This window comes from Thalia democratica, chromosome 4 (assembly GCF_965202585.1).
Source record: "Thalia democratica chromosome 4, ktThaDemo2.hap1.1, whole genome shotgun sequence".
Classification (NCBI taxonomy): domain Eukaryota; kingdom Metazoa; phylum Chordata; class Thaliacea; order Salpida; family Salpidae; genus Thalia; species Thalia democratica.
Window position 1 is genome coordinate 5,032,684 of NC_139168.1, and position 25,038 is coordinate 5,057,721.

Sequence of the window (25,038 nt, forward strand, 5' to 3'; positions counted from 1 at the left end):
ATTTCAAGAACTGTTTATATTTCGTTGTGCTATTATTGTAGATTATGGAGTTTATTTTTTTCAACTTAAATTTTACTAAAGAAATACATTTATTATTAAAAACCTCTATACTTTTAGCTAACACTAAATAACACTTTAATTACAAATTGCAACTAAAATTTCATTTATTTAGAAGTAAAAAATTCTAGAAAGATATTTTCTGCACAAATCTAAAAAAACAACGAATGAATAATGTTTCTAAAAAGTATACTTGAGTTAAAACATATTAATTTCTCACATAACGTATAAATATTATTTTAAATATGATCCATTTATTCTTTATTAAAGAAAAACATAATTAAAAATAAGTAAGTTCTTACATAACTTAAAGCTGTTGTTTTGTCTCTTGCAAACAGAAATCAAACTAAAACAACTGCACGAAAGCAAAAAGTTCGAAACAAATCAGCGGAGAAAATAAATAGTAATAACATGATTACGAAAATAACAGAAAACTTGAAACAACAAAAACAGCCGAGTAGCTGAAAGTTTCAAAACACAAACACAGGTGGTAGCTATTTATATAAAAGGTTAAAATAATATTTTGAAATGTTTAAAACGCGTCTGCGCAAAAAGTCTCTCCCTCTCAAGTGGGGGGAACGGAAGTAGTAGAGGCTCCACAAACAACCCCTCTACAAGCGGAAATCACTCAGGCGTGACGCGACAACCCCGCAGTGTGCCAACTGGGCTTCTTGTCAGCTCTAATGAGCCACCAGCAGATGATACGGTTGACTGATCACAGCTACTTCAGTAGTGGGTGGCCTGTTGATTTCCGAATCTTTTGTCTTATTATACATGCCCCCATTGCGAGTTTTTCCGAGAAATTGTTTAAAGATCGTTTGTTGGTTTTGATGTTGAGGTAAAACTTTATGCTTGAATGAATTAAGATAGGTTTGTGTTTATAAACCAAAAAAAAAGGTTTTAAGCGCATTAGAAAGGTACGGAAATAAAAATCTAGCAATAAACAGTTTACTCAAAGTTTACAGAGAAAATTAAATATAAAACAACTGAACTAAACAAAAAAATACTCAATATTTAAAAAGAAAAAATATTTATTTTAAAAAATTCAATTTTCTTATCATTTCGTTAGGTTTAAATTTCTAAAAAAAAATAAGTTTTTAAAATATATAAGACAAGAAACACACAGATTAAAAATGTTTTAGACCCTAGCTCAACGTAACCATCGAAAAGTCCACCCTATGGAAGCCTCACGTATAAAAGAGCCCCTGCTCAAAAGCGTGTAAATAATTTTACACGACTCTGCGTCGCCACCTAGTAGCCACCTTGTTGCGAGTGCATGACGGGATTGAACGATGGACACGCCTTCTGGTTGAATTTGTTCGCAGCAGCCACCTTCAACGCCTTGTTCTTTTTCGTCCACTTGTATATCTCGGTGACAAGCAACCTCGATCCCCTCGAGTCCTTTCTACCCATGATCAGGTAAGTATACCTTTTCTTCTTTCTTCTCTTCTTATCCTTCTTCTTTTTCTTACTTGAAGCTCCTCGGGGGATCCTCTTCTTGTTTTTCTTCTTCTTCGACCACGAAGCATCGCCTATGAGCAACGAGCACTTGCACCCCTTGCCCGATATGATCAGCCTCATCCTGCGCAGATCCCTCGCATCCAGAGGTCCCTTCTTGTAGACGATCCTCCGCCTCGGCGATGCCGTCAGTTCCCTGATGCCCATCTCCGGGTTGAACGTCAGCTTCTTGCTTCTTACTTTGACCACTGTGAAGAAAAATGTTTGAATAAATTAATTTATATATAACCTTAAATCTAATGAAGAGTTATACACATTAAGAACTTAATTTGTAGTTTAAGTTTCAGAGCATTACTAAGTCCAAGTTCGGGTGTAATTTTAGTTGTTTTAGACCAAGTTTCTTAAAGTGAACATATAACAATCTCTTGGTGCAATTTTAGAATTCAGGTAGCTATAAGCACTAAGATAACGATAACTAAATGAGTAATTACTTAGCAAAAGAGCGATATCTAGTAAAAAGTGCTTCGTTTTATTTTAATTTATACTAAGTAAATAATAATGAAAAATAGTCTGGGAAACCTTGGCTTAAAATTATCAAAAAAAATTGTACATGGACACAGTACTTATGAAAATATACTATAGAAGTTTAAAAATCTATATAGAACCAAAATTCATTCTTTGTACTAAGATTCTGCAATACTTGTCCTAAAAATTAAGATACTTTAAATAATTTAAATAATTGACTATTTTAAAAGCTGGAAACTAGGTGTCGGTCTTAAAAATGAAATTAAAGTTAGTTGATTCTTAGTATAAAATATTTGAGCTTGTATCAACTAATCCACTTTCTAGACTATTATAATTTGAAACAATTCTTAAAGTTATTTGATAAAAAAAAGTAAGCTACAAGGGTTGTTTAAAGAGACAATTTTAAACTATGTCTAAATGTTTACAAAAGGAAATACAACAATAAATAATAATATTACATTCATGACTATTCAATAAAACGCTAATAAGAAACCATTTTGACACGATTTTCTATTTTCAGCAAAAATTCTAACCACCAACTAATTTGCAGTTTTATAGTTTTTAGAAATGCAACGTAACTTAGCTCATAAATTAAAATAAAACTATTAATTATAATCGATATATAATAGTAATTAAAGTATTTTATTTAGGCTAAAACTATACTTTAAAAAGTAGTTTTTAATGTTGTATTTTTGACAGTCTTTTACTGATATTTGAACCTTTTTTTTAAGATGTAGTTGCAAAAGAAAGTTTAATGTATAGATGTAAAATGCTTTGAAATAGTATTTCCAAAATTAATTTGTAAAGGAAAACTTATTTTCCAATATTTTTAATCTATTACAGTAATAAAAACTTAAGTTTACTCTAAATTAAAACCAGATTGTTTGTGGCCTATTTAGTTTAGTTTTGTTACAACCAAAATCATATTTTAAAGACAGCACCTGTGTCAGCATATTTTTTCTATAAATACATAACATTTTTAATTAATAAAAAGTTTAATTTATTTAGAAGTAACAGTTCGGCTGTATATATAGTATATGTAGAACATAAGTTTTACTGCTGATTAGTTGCAATAAAAATAAAATTTAGGTAGCTTAAAAGCTTTTTTTTTCAACTAATTTCGTGGTTTAAATTATAATCTTGAATTAAGTGCAAGCTAACTAAACAAACATTGTAAATACAAGTCGTCTTGTTTGTTTGGTAATAACGCGATAAAATTTGCATGTTAAACTTGTTTTGCTTTAATGTTTTCATAAGAAAACTTCATTGTGCTAATTTTTGTTTACTTAAAGCGTTATTAGATACGTTCAAAAAGTGCTTATCACAGTAATTAAAAAATTGTGTTAGTAGAACAGTGTAAAGTACAAAAAAAATAACTGTAAAATAAATGTTTTCATACTTAATGAAAGCATAGTAAATAGTTATCAATATATTTTTAACAACAAAACTATGTTTATTGAAATTCGTGTTTCTTCGAACTTTCTACTTTTAAAATTTAATCATCAGTTTTTGTGTACTTTTTATTTTTACCAACACTACAGATACACAGTAGCGATATTGCAATCAATTTTCTTTGCTTAAAATTGTTACTAGTAAGTTTTACTTAAATCAGATTTAGTTTGATCACAAGGTTTTGACAGGCGTATAATCAAATCAATACCCAAGGTATACAAGCGAAACAATCTTGTATAAAACAAAAGAAGTTTACATTTTGAGCGTGACCGGTTTAATCAAGATAACTCTTCAAACATCTTCATTATTCACTGTTTATCAGGTATCTTATCTACCTTCTCATATAAAAACTCTCTACTTGCTATTAAAATATATTCAAACAGTCATCTCTTTATTCTCGAAATTTGTTGCATACTTTTGTTAATTATATATATTTTTATCTTTATTTGTTAGGTGTCTGGAAGATTATATTAGTGTTTTTGGATACTATTCTTTTCATTGTGTGGTTGTATTTTTAAAGACATCTTTATTAAAAAAGTCTGGTATTTATGTTTGAATAAATAGTTGCGTAAAATAACTGAAATATTTATTTGTCTAAAAGTTAGAAGTTTTTCACAGTCGCTGACTTAAAATTCGTTAAGAAGAAAGTTTAAAAAACTTTTTATTTTTCTGAAGTGTATAGTTTTTATTTTAGCATTTTGTGGGTTAGAAAGTATATACCACAATAAAGGTTTATCATAGAACTTTAGAGTAGATTGAGACTAAAATAAGTGTGAAAATTTGTCATGAGTTTTATTTTATATATTGCTTATATAAATTAACTAATTTAGTTTTTTGTGGAAGTCTTTGAACACATTGATTATGAAAACACAGTAGAAATAAAAAAAATATAACTAACCGAATTCAGAGGCACAGAAGTTGTCGTTTAGGGTTTCCACCTTAACTTTACCCATCGTTCTACAGGGTGCACACACACCAGCTGAAATAATAACAATTCTTTAGTTGATGTACTAGTTAATTGTTAAAAAATATTTTCAAAAATATACAAATATTCTATTTTTTATATAGAATATAAAATAAAAGTGGTATAAAGCAAGAAAAAGTACTTTAAAGAAACCATAACGTAAAACCTTAACTTAAAAAAAAAGTACTTTAAGTAAAATTGAAATTTTTAGACGTTATTCTTTTGATTGAAAATTATTATTTTAAAATTCCAGAGACAATATTTATTTTTGACACAAACTTCAAGTGGGGAAAAAATGTTTATGTTTTTGTTTGTATTAAGTGTTTTTAAAGTGCTTAGTCGTTGTTTATTTCCATTATTAAAAGTTCTAATTTGTCATAAGACGAATATAAAATAATGGTTATAATCTTACGTTTTGGGAACGAGTCAAATATGCAGTAAGTGACACTTTTGCACGAAGGGTCATTTTTGCACGAGATTTAATATATAAAAAAACTTTTTTTTTAAATCAAGAAAAAAAAAAAACAACAAATGAATTAATGAAAATAAATAAAATGAAAAACAAGTTACCAATTGAGAATAAAGGTCAGGGGTAATAGTAATAGTAAAAACATAAGTAAAAAATAGCTAAAATATATTATAAAAAAAAACAAAACAATATAAAATATTAAAATAAATTAATTAAGTTTATATACTTTCAAGTTGATAATAATGTTAATTTTTAATTATTTATTGAACTAATAATGACGACATAAAGTTTAAAGTTCCAAAGTTCAGCTCTAATTAACAAGCAAAATAAATTTCAGTTAAACAAATCGTAAAATATCTAAAAACTCATTTACCAAACAGCCTGATTTTACTTGATGTTTTGATTTACGTTTTACAGTGTTTACTAAGGGCTAAAAACATTAAGAAAAAATGCGAGGTCGTAAACGTTTCAGAATGTTTACTTGAATGTTGTGAAACCAGTCTGTGGAGGAATTGTAACAAAAAGTAGATTGTATTTGGAAAGTAAACACGAAATGAGCAAACATGATCATCTGTCCGGTATATACAAGAGAGCTTATTTTAAGAGGTTTTGTTCAAGTAACAAATATTGCTGCTGACAAATGTGCTTAGCGTATATTATTCTTCTTAATTTTTGGACAGCTTAATCATAATTTAGTCAAAGCGGCTTGTAACATCTTGTAGTGTCTTGTCGCATGCTGGTTCATTCTGATGCATCATTTACAGCGAGACTGGTAGATATTTATGTTTTTTAATCTCAATAATTATGAAATAAACTTTATAAAGTTTGTAGCAAAGTTACTTAGGCTAAGGTGTATGAGATTAAAATGATCAAAAAAAATTGTTAGAACATTTTTAAAAGTTTAAGTTTTATTGATTGTATTTGTTTGTTAGCTTTTTTGTACATTGAAAATTTTTTTATTGCTTTTTTAAGACAATACCTAATATGTTTGAAGTAAATATTTTATAGTAATTTAATCATCAACTAGTAAACCAAAACTTTAAGTAACTTTTGAAAAAATTAAAGTAAAATTTTATGAAATAAAACAAGTAAAAGAATTTTATGAATTAATAAAATTTGGTTCATTCCTTTGTAGTCTTTGTTTTCAACTTATATTTCAAGTGTTCTGAATAACTTACTGATTGAATTTTTATAAAGCAAGTAATTTCTTTTGTATAAAATAAGTATTCATTTATTCCTTGTAAGCATAAAAACCCTAAATTTCATAAACAAGGAAACTTAAACGGAGACAAAAAAAAACATCCAGTTGGGTAATCATTTTTAAAGAAGAACATTATCAATAGATATCATTTTTGAATCGTAAAAAAGGATAAACGAAGATTATAACAGTGTATATGTGCGTATAACAAACAATAGAACGTTATTACAACACATGGCTCCTTGTGACATAACTGTTTCACCTGTCTTTGAAATTAAACATTTTTCTAGTAGGCGTATTAACAGAGACAAAATCTAAAAGGTACACATTTAAGTTGATAATAAAATAAACGTAATAGATGTATACATAACTAACGCATGGAGGTTTGTGTTGGTGGGGAGGTCGGGACTTGTGAGACGGTGTTGTTCAGGTTCACGCATGGCTGCTCATCCGTGAACTGGCTGCAGTTGAGCATGGACGGCCAATCGAACTGGTACTCCCTGAGGACGGGGGCGCACGACCGTTCCACGTCACTGCACAGCTGCTTGCACGGCGGGATGGCGCCCACCACTTGCTGCAGGCACACCGGAGCGAAGAGGGAGCAGAGGAAGATGCGGGCGTGGGAGTGGCAGCCCTGGCGGAGGAGGGGAACGAAGGAAGCGGCCTGCTGCTTCACCTCGACCAGCGTTTCGTGGCGGAGGAGGTTGGGGAGGACCATGTCGGAGTAGCCGACTCCGTGGCACAGCTTCAGGTCGTTGGGAATGCGCACGCAGGTGAAGTGGCTGCCCCCTTGAGAGTGGAACTTGCTGCCCACATAGCTCCCACTAGTGGTGGTTGTCATGGTGATGGCGACCAGCAAAAGAGAAAGTAGCTCGGTTTTGTCGCGCATTACTTAGATTGTTTAGATAAATCTGAAAATTAAAAGTACAGTATTGTCTAGATAATTATAATCTTATTTAACAGTTCTTCTTGGTTTAAATTTAATATATTGTATTATCAGACTCTTTGAATTTTGATAGTATAACTCATAATGCTAACTAAAAACTGAAAATCAATTAGTTTATTTGTCTAGTTGTTTACAAAATACAAAGTTATTTATGTTTATTAAAATTCTATGTTTTTCTTTTACAAATGTAGTAGTAGTGTGGATGAGCAGTTTAGTTAAGGTTTATAAAAGTCAGTTTATACAAAAACCTTATTAACTAATAAATTGTACAATACTTTTTAACATTTTTTTATATAGGCATTTGCTTTAAAAATTTAAATATGACAAAATTGAATACTATAGATTAAGGTTTTTTATACTAAAGTTTTGACAAAACATATTTCAAACCAAATGTTCTGCAGTACTTTTAATTTTTAACTAACGTACTAAAAAAAAATAGTTTTCTCTGAGAAATAAGCTTACAAGCTCAACTGGCGAGCTTTGCACAAAGCAAGATAAGCTGCTTATCATTAAACGCTGCTTCAAATAACAACAATTTGAAAAAAAACATAACAATAAACATAGCTGTTTCGTTACTAGAAACAAAACCAATACAAGTATTAAAAGGTTTATATGGCACAAAACTAAAATATTTTAGTCTTAAACAAACAAATTAGCTAGCTTGTTAATTTAAAGAAACATTAATTAAATATTTTGTAACTTGAAGCTTGCTTGTTGCTTATCAACGATTAATGAATCAAACAACCACTAAGCTTCTTGTTTTACTTGCAAGTTGAGAAAAAGGTAATATTGGCCACTACGAGGCGTAAGAGGGTTCCAAGGCTGATGTTTTCTCGATTGATTATCGCACTGCTTAAGTTTAAGCGATTTTAAAGTTTTTTGTAGGCAAGTTATTATGGTTCGCAGTCATTAGTAACACGTTTTAAAAACTTTAATAAAAAAAAATTAAAAAATAACAGTTGAACTTTTAAATGCTTGTTTTTGTGATTTTATACTTTCTAACACTAATTACTTTATGCTTAAGCAAGCTTTTTAGGTTAAAAGACAACAAAGACAATGTATAAAATTAAAAAAAAAAACAGTTTTATGGTTTTAGGTTTAAAAAAACAAACTAAAAAATGTCGTTTAAGATAAATAATACTTCAAATTTAACTAAGCTAAGATAAAAAAGTTTTTTACATGTCAAAAAAAGTACATGTTAAAAAACAGTTTGTGTTGTAAAATAAATATAACTAAAAAAAAAGCTGCATTTTATACTTATTAGAAATTTTATTTGTATTTTAATACAAAACCATCTTTTGTTAAAAAAACGAACAAACAAAACAAAAAGTCGTGAATCTTATTTCTAAACATATGCTTTAACATTACTTTTTATTTAGTATATATTTGAATTTTATCAGAATAAGTCAAAATTTGTTTATCTCAAAATGAAAGCGATAAAAATAAAAAAAAAAACAAATTAAATTATTTGAAATGTAGAACTTTTACCTACTGTTACAACTAAACATTTTCTTTTTTATTAATAACACCACTAATAAAACAAAAATCTCAATTTTTTTATTAGTTATTAGTGCATTAGATAGTACTTCATAAAGTGATTTAATGTTTTAATTTATATGAAAGTCAGTATACTAGTGTTAATGTTTAGTAGATTAATTTGCTGCAACCTTTTAATATATGAGAAGACATAAAAGTTTAATCTGCTTTTTATTGAATTACCGCCGACACACTTGTGAATAATCACAGAGCTTTACATAAATGTGTAACACGTTCGTATGGTCTTACTAATAGTTAAATTAAGTGGTCATGAAATCTAAAATTTTATAAAGTTTATATACAAAATATAATAAAAATACAGAAATTAAGTATATTTTATAAATAATTTTTAAACTTTAAGTTAACTGTATTTTAGTATGATTTTCATAATAAATTAAACCATTTATATATATACATGTACGTATAAATTACTAATAAAAACAACTAGAGTTGTATTATACACATATGTAAAAGTTAAATTATGAATCTTAATTTTTAATTAGACTTTTCTTACAAATATCTGAAAACAGGAAAATGTTCATTTTGAAAATTTTACGAGTTCAATGTTTGTCTTAAATTTTATAGTGCTAATTAAAACTGTATGTTATAAACGTTAATTATGTTCTAAATGTTAGCTTTACATTAAACAAATTTTTTCGTAAAATTGTAAATAGAATGTTTTTATTGAAACCTGTTGAAATATTTATCTAAGGTTATCGATCTCACTACGATTAAAAGATAAGCTGTACACATTGATAAAATTTATCTGTATTATCTAATATCCAGCTTTAAACTCCCTACAGCTACTTTTTAAAACATTGTTTTCGTACATAAGATATGGCAAGGTGTTTTAAAACTGTTATTTACATTGATTTATAAGTAAACTTGTCATCAAAATATTTTTTACTATCAGCTTTTAATAAAAGTTTTGCTTTTTAATAAAACATTGATTTTATGGTAAACTTTACTTAATTTTAACTGTGTACTTGTAAATTTAATCAAATGTTTGTGCTCATGTTCGATAAATTTTAGTTTATTCAAATCTTAAACAAAATAATATTACAAAACTGCATTTTTAAATAAACATTTTACCTAAACCTAGTTATGGTCTTTTTTATTATGTTCCAAACCAAAAAATAAAAGAGCTTATTTTCAGACTAATTGGATAATTAATAAAGACTTTACTAATACACGACATAACATTTGGATTATTTGCAGGAGTGTGTTACTTTGATCTAATTGATGTAATAATGACACCGTTGTGAAAATAGTAACTAAATTGCTCGGGATGAAAATAAATCTTCCAATATCTTAGAATTTATTTCTAATTGCAGAGTATTAAGTGGTCTGCATTTAGATATTAATATATATTAGATTTTGCTGGCTGGCTAATCTAAAATATAAAACTTTGTTTTGTAGTTTTATTTCTTTCTACATTTATCTAAATAATCATACGTTAGTATTTAAGCAAAGTTTTAGTTTATAACAACAGTATACACTAATTATTACAGCGTTTAGCACATTTAAACAAATGTTTATTAGTTAATACTTGAAATTAACAAGCATGTTACAAATTTAAAGCAAATGTGTTGTGGTAAAATCGCTTTCATAAGATTTAGTTACTATATATTGCGAAATATAAAATAAAAACCAAACTTATTTCAACAAATTAATTTCATATTGGCTATTTAAATACTAATTAATGATCGAATTGCGGTAAAAACTTTAAGTTTTGTCAGAAAAACATTTGCATCATAAAACTTGCAAAAGTCATTTAATAACTGAATAAACCTAAATTTACTGCAAATCAGCTGATAAAGTGTCGAATACAATCAGATTTGTAATCATATTGTATTAGTAACATGAACATAAGTATCTTGTGAAATATGTGGCATGAAATTTTACTAGATATTTTTCACAAGGTTGCCACTGAAATTAATTTTTTGGGTTGATATTAATATCATGTTCTACGAAAAGTCGATTTAATCATTTATCTGTTCGTCTTGTAAGTGTATGTTTGATAAAAAATAGTTAGAGTTTCAAATAACATTAAAAACTATGCATTTATGATGAAAACTAATTGTTAAATTTTTGTATTTTGTTTTAATTTTTAGTGTAATTTGATGTTAATATCATTAATGCTGTTTAAAGATACTTAAGAATGACAAAATCTTTTTCATAAATATTAAGAAGTTGCGACAATTTAGATAAAACTAAATTGTTTACTGTCAGTTGTTTATATCATTTGTATAGATGGTTTTAATTTAAGTTTTTGAGAAAGTTAAAAAGTAGTCTTTTTAGATAACTTTAACATTAACTTTTATCATTTGAAAAATGGAAAACAAAAACAAACATACTGGAAGGAAAATAAGTTTGACTACTAAGACTTGTTATTGCCAAATATAGCTTTGACGAACGTCTCAATTTATGAGTAATTTTAATTTTAGTTTTTGCCTAATGTCAATATTAATCATATTAAACTTAAACTATAAAAAATATTTAGTTTCAAACTAAACATTTATCTTCTTACTTTGACAATTGAAATGATTTTTTTGAAACATGATAAATGGTAATTACCTATTAACTATTCTAATGATCAAAAAATTGATTATATAGAAATATCAGAAGATCACAAGTTAAGACAAACGACAAACACAGAAAAACTCTTTATTTTAGCTCTTACCTAGTATTTAGTAGTTAATTACACATAAGTTATAACACTAGCTACAAGTTGCCTGTTTCATCTAAAAAACTGATGATTATGAGTTAACTAAATTTAGGAGGTACAATTTGAACATTTGTGAAAACTTTTGAAAATTAACTGCAACATTTTGCTAAAATATGTTTCCTTTATAAAAAATATCAATAAGATTTTATAAACAATAGAAAAGTCTAATAAATTATTTTTTCACATTTAAGAAAGCAAATTAAACTAAAATTCAAATAAAACTAAATTTGGAGAGTTCACTTAGATTTGGCGTTAAAATCACAAATATCTGAAAATTATCAAAGGTTGGCATATCAACAAGTTTCGGTTGCTAGGGCTGTTTGTCTTCATTAATAACACCTCTTACAGTTGAATGGCTTCTATCAGCACTTGGCCATCGACTTCTTCTCAGAGGGAGTCGTTGCTAGGTAACCGATTAATTATCAGGGTTCAAACCCCGGTCATGTGTACATAGGTAAATTGTTCGAACAAACGAGGAATTAGGGTTTAAGCAAAATAAGTTGCTCTTGATTGATTTCTTGGCAGTAAATTGATATTTTGGTTGCCTTTTATTAATCTGGAGAAATCGTCTTTAAGCTCAAATTAAAATAAATAAATTTTTAGTTTGATTTTAATTTTTGTCGAGTGATAAAAAAGAAGTCACTGTAGGGTGAAATTTATAATTAAAAAAATTAAAAATCTGTTGTTCTTAATTTACTTGTTGATCGTCATAATTACAAAATTACAACAGGTTCTACAAAATTTAAACTTGAATGAGTACACTTTCAACGAAACTAGTTTTAAATTTTGTATTGTTTAATATCTTCTGTGTTGCACACGTGTATTTAAGTGGATTACGTATTTACCCAAAATTTTACCTTTTGCGTCTATATTCAAAGTAAAACCAACAAGTTTTAAACTGTGCCAACACAAGAAAAACTGACATCAAAACTTGTACCCGCATGTAATATGTGTGTGGGTAAATTTAACTTTTCAAGTGGCTTTAAACAACAAAATACGTCACAATTAACGTTAAGTAGAATTAGTAGCCTTTTTATTTGCACAGCTTTCACTAAGAAGTAAGTAAAAGGCAATAGGAATGCCTTAAAGTAGCCTAATGAGCTATTAAGAAATACAAAAACCAATTGAAAAAAAATAAGTGTGACATTTTTGTTCCATTTACAGTGAATAACGAAACTTGAAATAATGAATAATAGCATAATTTAGAAAACTAAAATTTGTTTTGTAACGGACAAATGCTTTGTAAGGCTTTAAACTTTGTCATAGTTCTAAAAGTAAAAACAAAACAAATTTTAAAGTATTAACACGAGAAAATTTTCGCAAATATTTATTTTTATAGAAATTGTAAGCAACCTAAAGTTCAATAAACTCTAGCTACCGATCGTTATTTTTTAAGTTTCTATTGTGACGAAATGATTAATGTTGTTGACAAAATTTGTGACGTCATAATATAGCGATCGTCGCGTGACCATTCTGCTGATCACGTAGCAAAATCACCTGCAGACAGACACCAGATTTTACTTGTTTTTATCTTACATGACTTTTTTGATGTTTTACAAATGTACCATATCAAGTATATGTACTTTTGTTTGCTCAATCCTGCCTTATTTTAAACACATTTACCTATCTGACTGTTTTGCTATGCACGAAAATGTACAGCTGTTTGTATCAACTGATGTTAGTGCCATAATAGGTCATATTTGCAGTAAAATTTTACTTTAAAATACTTTAATTTTTATGTAAGTAAGATGTTGCTACTTTTTACCTTTGAATGGCCGGCTAGACAAACACACAACGATTAAATACAACCCATTAACTGATAGTAAGATGTCGTTGTGTTTGAACTATTCCTAACGAAATATTTTTACTGCAAACATAGCTTTTAAGTTAAGAAAACAAACTTTACTTGATACGTATGTTTAGAATATCGTAATACCACTGTCATTTAAAAAACATTTCCATATAAACAATTTCGAATACCGGCAATTAGTTCCATGTACCTTGAACACAAAACATTTCCTTATAAAACATACAGTTTGATTAAGTATAAAGAAGAACATAAATCTTGACCAAGTACAAATTATACTAAAAAGAGAATTTACAACAATAAACCAACTTACCATGAGTTTGCTTGTTTGGAAATTCAGCTGAAACAACATTATTGCTTTTTATTTTATTGTTCAAAATTCACAACCTTCGTCGGTTTGACAGGCAACGACTATTGTGTGACAAGCGAGAGGGGTGTCAACAATGACGTAATAAATATTGTGACTAATATTTCAGTAATGTCAACTTCACGAGATGGACTAATAAAAATAATTTAAGTTTATTGTAAAAAATAATTCTGTTACGTCGCAAACTGCAAATTATCACGAATCAAAAATATCTTCGATTCGGTGCAAGTTTTAGAATTTTTGATTGATTTTATTTTTAAAATGTTGTTATTTGTCATATGACTCCTTTACTTTCGTGTTGCGATTTTGTATAACAAACTTATGAATATCAAAACTTTGTAGAATATCATTAAATTTGCGATATGCGCACGTAGATTGTTTACTAAACTTCACTTACTTTTTAATCTGTAGTTAAAAATTAAACTTTACAATATTAACTATATTTAACAAGTAATAGTTATTATGGGTTAAATTTTCATAAACTTGTCTATTAAACTAGTTTTAAAGTCTTCATCTTTTTTACTAAAAAATAAAACTTTGTATGAATTTTTAAATCAATTTATTTTTACAGCTTCTCAATTGGATTAAATTTTGATTTGATTATCTAAACGAAGCATCAAAAAATTACTGTTCATTATAAAAAATCAACTAACTAAATGCGTGAGACAACTTTATTTATTCGCTTATTCGTATAATTTAATTTCATTAATTAAACAATCGGCAGTAAACTTAGCAGCAAATTACTACGTTTCTCAATAAGGAAGTAATAAAAAAATAGCAAATTCGAACGGATTAAATTACTTGAACGATCTTTTTAATCGAACTGTAAAAGGTAAATTACAGCTTAATTTTTACTGCAGATAAGCTGTGTTAATTTGCAGATAAACTTTACAAGCAAGTAATTTATGTTAGTTTCAGATTAATTTTACAAGCAAATAATTACATTTTAAAAAGAGTCAACAGTGGTAAAACGATTCAGTTAAAAAAAAATTGTGGAAAATAAAAAATGTAAAACTGTGTTGGTGTTGTACAACTTTTACGACTTCTACCATTTGAAATTTATTTAATTTTAAGTTGAAAACTTTTTAAGTTATTTATCAAAAAAAAAAAATAGTGATTAAATAAAGTGTATTTAAAAATTTATTTATGTTTAATTTTTATAGAATCTTTATAATGTTTTGATTCAAGCTAATTGCCAAGCAAAAACTCCTATAAAAATCAAAAAAAGAAAATGTATGTCCATATGTTAAAATATAACTTTCATAAACATTTTGCTTGTCAACTCTGTAAATTAAACCGATAACAGACTAAAAGTTTTAAATATATTTTTATGGGAGAAATAAGGTAATTACCATTTCAATAAAAGTGATTTAGCAACAGTTACACTGCATAATATACATTATTTCAATCAATGCATCTAATTTATTGAATTTTTTGACATAATACTTTTAAATATTTGCTGCACTTTAAAGTTAAGTTTTTTTTTAAACTGCAAAAAAATGTATACAGTTACGTTATATTTTCTTTAAAAAAGTCAAGTTAATGCCAAAACAAACACATATTTCTTTTCACGAATCCTTCACTTGCTATTTTTAACTTCTGCCAAACCGGTCTGTGTGTTTGCTTGTTTTAATTTTATGTTGGCTTGTTATATTACACGCCGTAACATCTAATTATCAAGAACAACGTTTTCTTCTTGGTAAGCAATTAAGTAAACTTAGCTGTTTTTACATTAAACTATATATGAATATGTTTTTTTTGTATTCGTTTTTTATCTCTCACATGTTTTAAAGGAAAGTTATTTTACAGTTTTAGGCTAATGTAGTTTTGCTTAACAGCTTCACATACTAATATGTAGAAATAAAAGCTTCCATTGGTTTATAATATTAAGTGTTGTCATAGTTTATAAAAATATAATTCTATAAAAGGATTGATACTACTAATAAACTTAGTTCGACCTTTATAAATGAGTTCCATTTAAACCAGAAATTACTAAATAATAACAAAATTGTGTTATAAAAAGCTATACTCTTTATTTTTATAAAACTCTAGTTCAAAATAATATAACGCTCACTTATGTTTAGTTTATCATATAAAATAATGATGAATGTAAGTATTTTGTTGTATTATTATAGTTTTAATAAAGTACCTAAAGGAAGTATAAATTTATATACTAATTTTAATTTTGTGTTTATTGAAAGTGTTTGTTATTTTTAACATACTTTGTTTTAAAAATTTTAAAGTTTAAAATGATCATGTCAGAATAGCATAAAATAAGCAAGATATTTATTAAAATAAAACATATAATTTATAAAATAAACAATAAATTTATTAAAAGAAAATAATCACACCTTTTTCGTGGAGTTGAATGTTTACATTAGAACATTTAAGTATTGTTAAATTGTGTGACTTGTGTATATTAGGTTGTATGATTGATAGATTTAATTGACTGTAATTTTGAAACAGTTTATCAAATACTCCCCATATTTTATTCTAAATTACAAATTTGTTAACATAAACATTTACTTTGAAAATAACAAAATTGTGTTAAACCACATTTAATTTTTACTATTGAAAATTTGCATGATTTTTTAGTTAGATAAAAGCTTTAACTTAACAGTTAAGTTAAAAAAGAAAACTATTGTTAAACAAGCTGTTAAAGTAGGAACAGTTAAATATACAAATGTGTTTTAATACTCTCACTTGGGTAAGCATGTTCGAATTTACTTTTATGTTTGAACGAGTTTTTTTGTAGTTATTTCAAATGAAGCTTTTAAATTAGTTAAAAAATCAATATCATTAACTCAAATGGTAATGCAATTACGGAACATATGCATTAACAATATATGGCTTAATTTTTTTTTTTGTCTTTATCTTAATTTAATTTTGCAATTATCTATCGAGATTCACTTATTTTGATTATATTAAACATAAAAACTATGTATTAAGCTGCTAGTGGTCTTAGTAATAACTTTATGTATAAAAGTTAAAATTGCAGGACACGTTAGACTTATTCTTTGATTTATTTAATGAAAGAAAAGTGTTTATTTGTCACACTTTATATTTTCAAGTGTTTAATATAATAAGTTAAGTTCTTTGACGCCATTTGCTAAACAATATCCGAATTGTCAAATTTGCAAACCGCAAAGTATAAACAAAAACTTTATACGGATGTATGAGTGTTTATATTTGGTTAAAGCTAATTTTATACAATTAAACTTATAATTTTCTATTAGTAATATATGTCTGCTATAGAAGTTAAAAATGTATAGCAACAAACTTCGGGTTAACCTGCAACTAATTTGCATATATCCAAACAAGACTAAGATTAACTAGATGTTATTTATGTTATTTTTTATAATTAAAACTTTATTATATGTTTGGGTAAAGTAGGTTCGGGGTAAAGGTATAGTTTATAGATTAAAAAGATAAAATTAGCATCTGTTTTTTTTTCAGTCTTGTTTTCCATATGCAAAATAATTGCAGGTTTTTGAATGCACTGCACCCATAAATTTTACAAACTATTATTTTTATATTTAACTAGCAAATAAAAATATAGTCGCTGGTAATTTATTTGAGTTGTTACTTAAACAAAACTATAAACGAAATATACACTTTCTATCTATAAGTACAAAACTTCACTTTTCTAAAAAAATTCTTTATAAAAGTGAACTGTATTTTGCTATAAAATAAAATAGATTTAAGAAATTAACGTTTTTATTTACAATTTAGTTTTATTTTATTTCTAAAGGTTTAAACGACTTTTTTTAACTTAATTTAATCGCTCTTAGTCTAGGAAGAAAATTTAAAATGCATTAAAATATAAATATGCTTAAATTTAAAAACATTTAATTAATTTTAAGTATTTTAATTGATTTAATAAAACACCCACTGATCTATTTTAGAGTATTTTACTTAAAGTAATAGTAATGCAAAAAACACTTTCATTTTGAAATTTATACTAACACTTCAATAAACGTTCGTTTAGTTGAATACAAACATGATTTTTGATTTGATTACTGAACTCGTAGGTTTAAATATTATAATTTTAAACTTGACTCATAAGTTAATCAATTGAAAACAAGTGTTTGTAAAGATTATAAAGATTGTTATAAAATTATTTGTTATAAAAAAATCTTTTTAAAGTTCTTAAGCGTATTAATACGAAAATGTAATTTATTTAAAAGAAAACTGTATCTATTAGCCAAAAATGTATATATTATATTTTTTTGTAACAAATAACTTTAATAAAGTATCATACTGAAGTGTATTAAAAGCTTGATATATAGTTATAATAAAAACAATAAAAACAATATCGTTTCCTATTATCAAACAAATGCATCATAGATTGTAAAATTAAGTTTTAGCTTTATAAAGTGTTCATATATTTGAACGAATTGTTTAAAATTGAGATGGTTATATTCGGCGAGGTAAGCAGAGTCGAGAGTTTCGTCAGACGAATCTCCCTAAACCTTGTTTTCTTCCTTCGCAGGTAATCTACCATTAGTCAGTAACATTCACAAGTAGCTGGTTAGCTAGCTCTCGGCCATCAATGGTTTCGAACGTGGCTTGAAACCGATTTTCTGCTCCACGACTTGTATGGAAATTCACTCTCCGTCGCCACCTAGTAGCCACCCTGTTGCATGATGGGATTGAACGATGGACACGCCTTCTGATTGAATTTTTTCGCAGCAGCCGCCTTCAACGCCTTGTTCTTTTTCGTCCACTTGTATATCTCGGTGACAAGCAACCTCGATCCCCTCGAGTCCTTTCTCCCCATGATCAGGTAAGTATACCTTTTCTTCTTCCTCCTCTTCTTATCCTTCTTCTTTTTCTTACCACTTGAAGCTCCTCGAGGGATCCTCTTCTTGTTTTTCTTCTTCTTTGACCACGAAGCGTCGCCTATGAGCAACGAGCACTTGCACCCCTTGCCCGATATGATCAGCCTCATCCTGCGCAGATCCCTCGCATCCAGAGGTCCCTTCTTGTAGACGATCCTCCGCCTCGGCGATGCCGTCAGCTCCCTGATGCCCATCTCCGGGTTGAACGTCAGTTTCTTGCTTCTCACCTTGACCACTGTGAAGAAAAAATGTTTGAACGTTATACCATGTATATAGATTAGTTTATACTTTAAAATAAACACATATACATATATATATATATATATAAGATGTAACGTTAAAAGGCGTTAAATCCTGGAGATCCTGACTATATATATACATTAAAGTATTTTTTTAAGTTCTGGTCGATAGTACTCAACAAATTGAATTGGTGCTAAATATTTATTGGACTATATAAAAAACAATAGGTTTATACGACCGTTTCGTATATGAGATATATAACCTCATGTAGTCATCAGTAAAACTAAAGTTTATTAACAGTGTTAAACAAAAATTTATAATTCGAAAACTTTATAGTTAAAATGACGTAGTAATAATAAAGGTCTTTTGTACAGTAGTTTAAGTTTGAAAAAATACACTGGTCTTGTTAATTTAAGAATTTATGCATTTTGAAAAGTTTGGAAAGGTTGTGTTGGAAAAACGTTTTAAACTGTATTAGAAAATTATTTTAAACTATTCGTGTTCCCGGCTTAATTTTACTTTGATTTAGTATTTAGTTAGTTTTAATTTTGCTTAATAACAAGGTAAATACTTCCAACGCTTTATTTGTTAGTTTAAGTTTCAGAGCACTGCTAAAGCTATAGGTGGTTTAATTTCTAATTGGCTTAGACCAGGGTTTGGAGGACTTTAGCAAGTGACCTTAGAAGAAGCTACCAAGGAAACCAAATAGACATATGCATTGTTATTTATTAAAGAGGTGATTTATTTATAATTTTATGTAACATTGTTGATACAAAAAAGAGTTTGAAAAATCCTGTTTTATACAAACAAGAAAAAGTCTTCGCAAGTTTGTTTAATTTAAAGAAAGTTATACTAAAAAATTCAGAAAACTTATAAAAACTTTAGTTTTACCAGGTTAATGTAAATTATACCTAGTTGTTTACAAAAGAAAATACTTGATTTTAAAACTTTTATAATAATAAAATACATGATATTATTAAGAAACCACTTTGACACGAGAAACTATTTCAGCAAACTATTTAACCACTTACTAATTTGCACTTTTTTGTGTATTTTACATTTAAATAAGTAAAGTAACTTCTCAATTAAGAATAACTAGCATTAGTTTTAAATGATGTTAGACACTATGTGTAAGCCTAAAAATAAAAGTTTACAAATTTTCTGTTAGTAGAAGTATTTTTACTTAATATAAACTTAATTTAATTACGCGCAAATGTAAACACAGTAAGTTTATTTTGCACTTTTGAAATTACTGTGAATAATACTTTTAAGATCTATTTAAAAAACGATATTTTTATTTTTATTTAGTTTGTTCTTCTTTATATAATTAAGCCTACAATTCTTCAAAAACTAAAAAAACAATTATAATTTTTTTCTATGTAATTTTCTTATAACCATACTTACTTTTTGAAAAACAACACCTGTGTTATCCTATGTTTGCGATAAAACTTAAAACTTACAAATTTAAATTTTTAAACTTAAGATTTTTATAAGCAATAAATCAGTTATTATCTGTATTTATATATAAAAACAATAAATTTTAATCAAAATAAAGTTAAAATCTTATAAAAAAAACGTTTTGGCAACCTTACAGTTTGTGTTTCACTTCACAAGTAATTATGTTTTTATAACATATTATCCCAAATTAATCGCAAGCTATTTAAACAAACATTGTAAACACAAGTCTACGTATTTATTTGGTAATAACAAAATAAAATTTGTTCGTCAAACTTGAATTGTTTCATGATAAATATTTTACCCGATGCTTTATAGATGCTTTTAAGAACTATTTCTCAAATTGCTTATTAAATGTGTGGTAATATAGTAGTACATATGAAAATTAAAATAAGTAAAACATACTTATTTGAAAAATATTAAAAATTATGTTTTTCAAAAATAATATGTTTATTTAATGAAGTTTATAAAATGCTTTCAAAGTGCAAAGCTTTTTCTGAATACAAATACAATGCCAAAGTAGCAATATTGCAAACAATTCGGATTGCTTAATCTCGTGAAAATTAATTTCTATACAAACAGATAATGGCTTGTCACAAGGTTTGGACTGGCGTATAATCGAAACAATGGTATTTAAGCGAGACAATCGTTTGTATCGACATATACTATACATATATATATATATATATATATATATATATATATATATATATATATATATATATATATATACTCATATATTAAAGGTTTTATACAAAGTTCTGATCGATAGTGCTCGACAAATCAAATTGGAGCTAAATATTTATTTAATTATATAAAAACTATAATTCAAACAGCTGTTTCACACATTGAAATGTAAAATTTCATGTGATCGTCAGTAAGTTACAGTTTATTATAATAGTGAACAGAAATTTCGATTTTAAAAAGCATAGAATAACATTCACAGCGTATTTCAAATTCAGCTAATCGTACAATAAACTGTACCATTACTACGTCATAATTATTATAAAAATTCTAAAATCGAAATTTCTGTTCACTATTATAATAAACTGTAACTTACTGACGATCACATGAAATTTTACATTTCAATGTGTGAAACAGCTGTTTGAATTATAGTTTTTATATAATTAAATAAATACATATATATATATATATATATATATATATACAGCGTGATTGGTTTTATCAAGATAACTCTTCAAATATCTTCATTATTCACTTTTTATCAGGTATCTTATCTACCTTCTCATATAAAAACTCTCTACTTGCTATTAAAATATATTTAAACAGTCATCTCTTTATTCTCGAAATTTGTTGCATACTTTTGTTAATTATATATATTTTTATCTTTATTTGTTATGTGTCTGGAAGATTATATTGGTGTTTTTTAGAGACTATTCTTTTCATTGTGTGGTTCTATTTTTAAAGACATCTTTATTACAAAAGTATGGTGTTTATTTTTAGATAAATATTTTCGTAAAATAATTGAAATACTGACACGTCTCAAAGTTTTACTTTTTAACAATCGCTATGTTTTTATTTAAATAAGAAGTTTATGAAAGCTTTCTATACTTTTTTTATTTTTTTAGTTAATTGTTGTTTTAAAATATTCTTATCTAAATAAAGAGTCTTACTTCTGTTGAGATACACTTAAATAATATTAAAAGTTGAAATACAGTATAAAATATATAACGGATTTTTTTTCGTGCATTATTAGCAAACAAATTGAATATATATGTATAACTTAATACTTGGTCAAAAAGTTAAACTATCAAATCATATTATAGTAGTAATAAACACTTGACTAACCGAATTCAGATGCACAGAAGTTGTCGTTTAGGGTTTCCACCTTAACTTTACCCATCGTTCTACAAGGTGCACACACACCAGCTGAAATAATAAAGTTAACTTTAACATTGTTGGACTGAGATATAGTTAATTTTTTTTTTGATTGTACAATTATTTTTTTTATATAAAATACTAAAAAAAGTGGTAAAAATCTGGAAAAAAAAACTTAAAAAAACTAAAAAAAAGCTTAAAAACAGGTTTTTAAGCAACTGTTAATGGAATAAAATCAAAAAATAGTTTTATCAATTACAAGAAGACTAAAGAACTAAGATATTAATTTTATGTTTCAATATGTGAATATTCTGATATTCAAATATCCTTAAATCGAAATTTATACTTTATATACTTTAATTATTTTAGAACTTTATTAACATTAACATTGACAAAAAAAAAAGTTTCAAAGTTTAGGTAGAAGGAATAAAATTATTAATTATCGATCAAATATACAAAAAATCCTTGTCCAAACAATTTGAGTTAAAAACCTTCAATGTCGGGTTTTGGTTGTACTTTACGTTTTACGATATTTGCAAAGGGATAAAAACATTAAGTAAGAATAAAAATTCATAAAACTTTGTTAATGTTTGCTGAAATGTTGTGAAACCTGTCTGTGTAAAAAATGTAACAAAATTCTATGATATTTGGAAAGTAAACACGAAATAAGCAAACACGCTTACCTGTCCGATATGAATTAGAAATTTTGATAAAATTGACAAATTTTTCCGTGCATAATTGCTCATAATTTGAGTACAAATACCTTACAGTGTCTGATCGTTTACTTTTTAAGTCTGATGGTATATTTAAAGCTAGAATGGTAGTGATTTTTGTAATTTATTTTTTTTAGAGTTTTTAGTTTTTCAATCTGTCATTTTAAAATCATTTAAGCTGCGGTAAGTTATTTAAATTGATTATGCATAATTCTTTAAAGTACGTTAAACTTTTTATTGCTTATTTTTAAATGATGGTTGGATGAAAAAAAAATTAGTAATACTTTAAATTTTTTTTGTAAATAAAATATTTTTACATAATCGTAATATAATAAATTCATTTTAGCAACTAAGAAACAAAGCTTTAATAATTTAATAAAAAATTTGTAATTTTTTCTTAATTTTCAATACAATTTTATCAAAAAGTACTTCTCAACTGAAAGTAGTTCTTAAAATGGTTTGAAATATTATTTCTTGATAATTTAAAACTAATAAATAGACAACATAAATAAACATTTTACTCTTTAGTAATCAAAGCTTTACTTAATATTTATTGATTGTGTTGAAACAAAGCAGGCAACCCCTTTCAACTAACACGTAAATAAAAAGTATTTATCTATTTCAATCTAAAATTATAAGTTTTATAAACAAGGAAAGTTATAAGAACTTATTTAACTAAGAAACTTCAGTTTGATAAACGGTTTGAATCAGGTAAATAAACATAAATTATCGTCGAAGTATAAAATTGGGAGAATAAAAACGTATACGTAGTATATATGTTGCGTATATAACAAACACAATAACTAAAATGTAATACAGAGTTTTTTTGATAAAACTATATAATCAGTTTTAATGAATACACAATAACCACACAAAACTCAAAATGTACACATTTAATAATTAATGTTACATTAAACATTTTATGATACATTTAATCAAAACTAACGCATGGAGGTTTGTGTTGGTGGGGAGGTCGGGACTTGTGAGACGGTGTTGTTCAGGTTCACGCATGGCTGCTCATCCGTGAACTGGCTGCAGTTGAGCATGGACGGCCAATCGAACTGGTACTCCCTGAGGACGGGGGCGCACGACCGTTCCACGTCACTGCACAGCTGCTTGCACGGCGGGATGGCGCCCACCACTTGCTGCAGGCACACCGGAGCGAAGAGGGAGCAGAGGAAGATGCGGGCGTGGGAGTGGCAGCCCTGGCGGAGGAGGGGAACGAAGGAAGCGGCCTGCTGCTTCACCTCGACCAGCGTTTCGTGGCGGAGGAGGTTGGGGAGGACCATGTCGGAGTAGCCGACTCCGTGGCACAGCTTCAGGTCGTTGGGAATGCGCACGCAGGTGAAGTGGCTGCCCCCTTGAGAGTGGAATTTGCTGCCCACATAGCTCCCACTAGTGGTGGTTGTCATGGTGATGACGACCAGCAAAAGAGAAAGTAGCTGGGTTTTGTCGCGCATTACTTAGATTGTTTAGATAAATCTGGAAAACTAAAAGTACAGTATTGTCTAGATAATTATAATCTTATTTAACAGTTCTTCTTGGTTTAAATTTAATATTTTATATTATCAGACTCTTTGAATTTTGATAGTATAACTCATAATGCTTACTAAAAACTGAAAATCAATTAGTTTATTTGTCTAGTTGTTTATAAAATACAAAGTTATTTATGTTTATTAAAATTCTATGTTTTTCTTTTACAAATGTAGTAGTAGTGTGGATGAGCAGTTTAGTTAAGGTTTATAAAAGTCAGTTTATACAAAAACCTTATTAACTAATAAATTGTACAATACTTTTTAACATTTTTTTATATAGGCATTTGCTTTAAAAATTTAAATATGACAAAATTGAATACTATAGATTAAGGTTTTTTATACTAAAGTTTTGACAAAACATATTTCAAACCAAATGTTCTGCAGTACTTTTAATTTTTAACTAACGTACTAAAAAAAAATAGTTTTCTCTGAGAAATAAGCTTACAAGCTCAACTGGCGAGCTTTGCACAAAGCAAGATAAGCTGCTTATCATTAAACGCTGCTTCAAATAACAACAATTTGAAAAAAAACATAACAATAAACATAGCTGTTTCGTTACTAGAAACAAAACCAATACAAGTATTAAAAGGTTTATATGGCACAAAACTAAAACACTTTAGTCTTAAACAAACAAATTATCTAGCTTGTTAATTTAAAGAAACATTAATTAAATATTTTGTAACTTGAAGCTTGCTTGTTGCTTATCAACGATTAATGAATCAAACAACCACTAAGCTTCTTGTTTTACTTGCAAGTTGAGAAAAAGGTAATATTGGCCACTACGAGGCGTAAGAGGGTTCCAAGGCTGATGTTTTCTCGATTGATTATCGCACTGCTTAAGTTTAAGCGATTTTAAAGTTTTTTGTAGGCAAGTTATTATGGTTCGCAGTCATTAGTAACACGTTTTA

At 27.3% G+C, this 25,038-nt stretch overlaps 2 protein-coding genes across 2 annotated transcripts; both read right to left on the reverse strand.

Moving 5' to 3' along the window:
• Positions 1-260: 260 nt before the first annotated feature.
• LOC145835311 (secreted frizzled-related protein 1-like) lies at positions 261-24,080 on the reverse strand. Its single transcript, XM_082942883.1, has 4 exons — positions 23,542-24,080; positions 21,853-21,933; positions 18,132-18,583; positions 261-1,308 (listed from the first exon to the last, which is right to left on the reverse strand). The coding sequence occupies exons 1-3, from the start codon at positions 24,053-24,055 to the stop codon at positions 18,132-18,134; spliced, it is 1,047 nt and encodes a 348-aa protein (XP_082799009.1). The 5' UTR covers positions 24,056-24,080; the 3' UTR covers positions 261-1,308.
• LOC145835310 (secreted frizzled-related protein 1-like) lies at positions 1,301-7,029 on the reverse strand. Its single transcript, XM_082942881.1, has 3 exons — positions 6,499-7,029; positions 4,391-4,471; positions 1,301-1,763 (listed from the first exon to the last, which is right to left on the reverse strand). The coding sequence occupies exons 1-3, from the start codon at positions 7,010-7,012 to the stop codon at positions 1,309-1,311; spliced, it is 1,050 nt and encodes a 349-aa protein (XP_082799007.1). The 5' UTR covers positions 7,013-7,029; the 3' UTR covers positions 1,301-1,308.
• Positions 24,081-25,038: the final 958 nt, after the last annotated feature.

Excerpts from the sequence above, each read along its gene's own strand:
- LOC145835310 (XM_082942881.1), bottom strand. The coding sequence starts at position 7,012 with ATGCGCGACAAAACCGAGCTACTTTCTCTTTTGCTGGTCGCCATCACC. Across the intron at positions 4,472-6,498 it reads ACCAACACAAACCTCCATGC|CTGGTGTGTGTGCACCCTGT; the intron begins GTTAGTTATGTA and ends TTATTATTTCAG. Across the intron at positions 1,764-4,390 it reads CTTCTGTGCCTCTGAATTCG|TGGTCAAAGTAAGAAGCAAG; the intron begins GTTAGTTATATT and ends TTTTCTTCACAG.
- LOC145835311 (XM_082942883.1), bottom strand. The coding sequence starts at position 24,055 with ATGCGCGACAAAACCCAGCTACTTTCTCTTTTGCTGGTCGTCATCACC. Across the intron at positions 21,934-23,541 it reads ACCAACACAAACCTCCATGC|CTGGTGTGTGTGCACCTTGT; the intron begins GTTAGTTTTGAT and ends TTATTATTTCAG. Across the intron at positions 18,584-21,852 it reads CTTCTGTGCATCTGAATTCG|TGGTCAAGGTGAGAAGCAAG; the intron begins GTTAGTCAAGTG and ends TTTTCTTCACAG.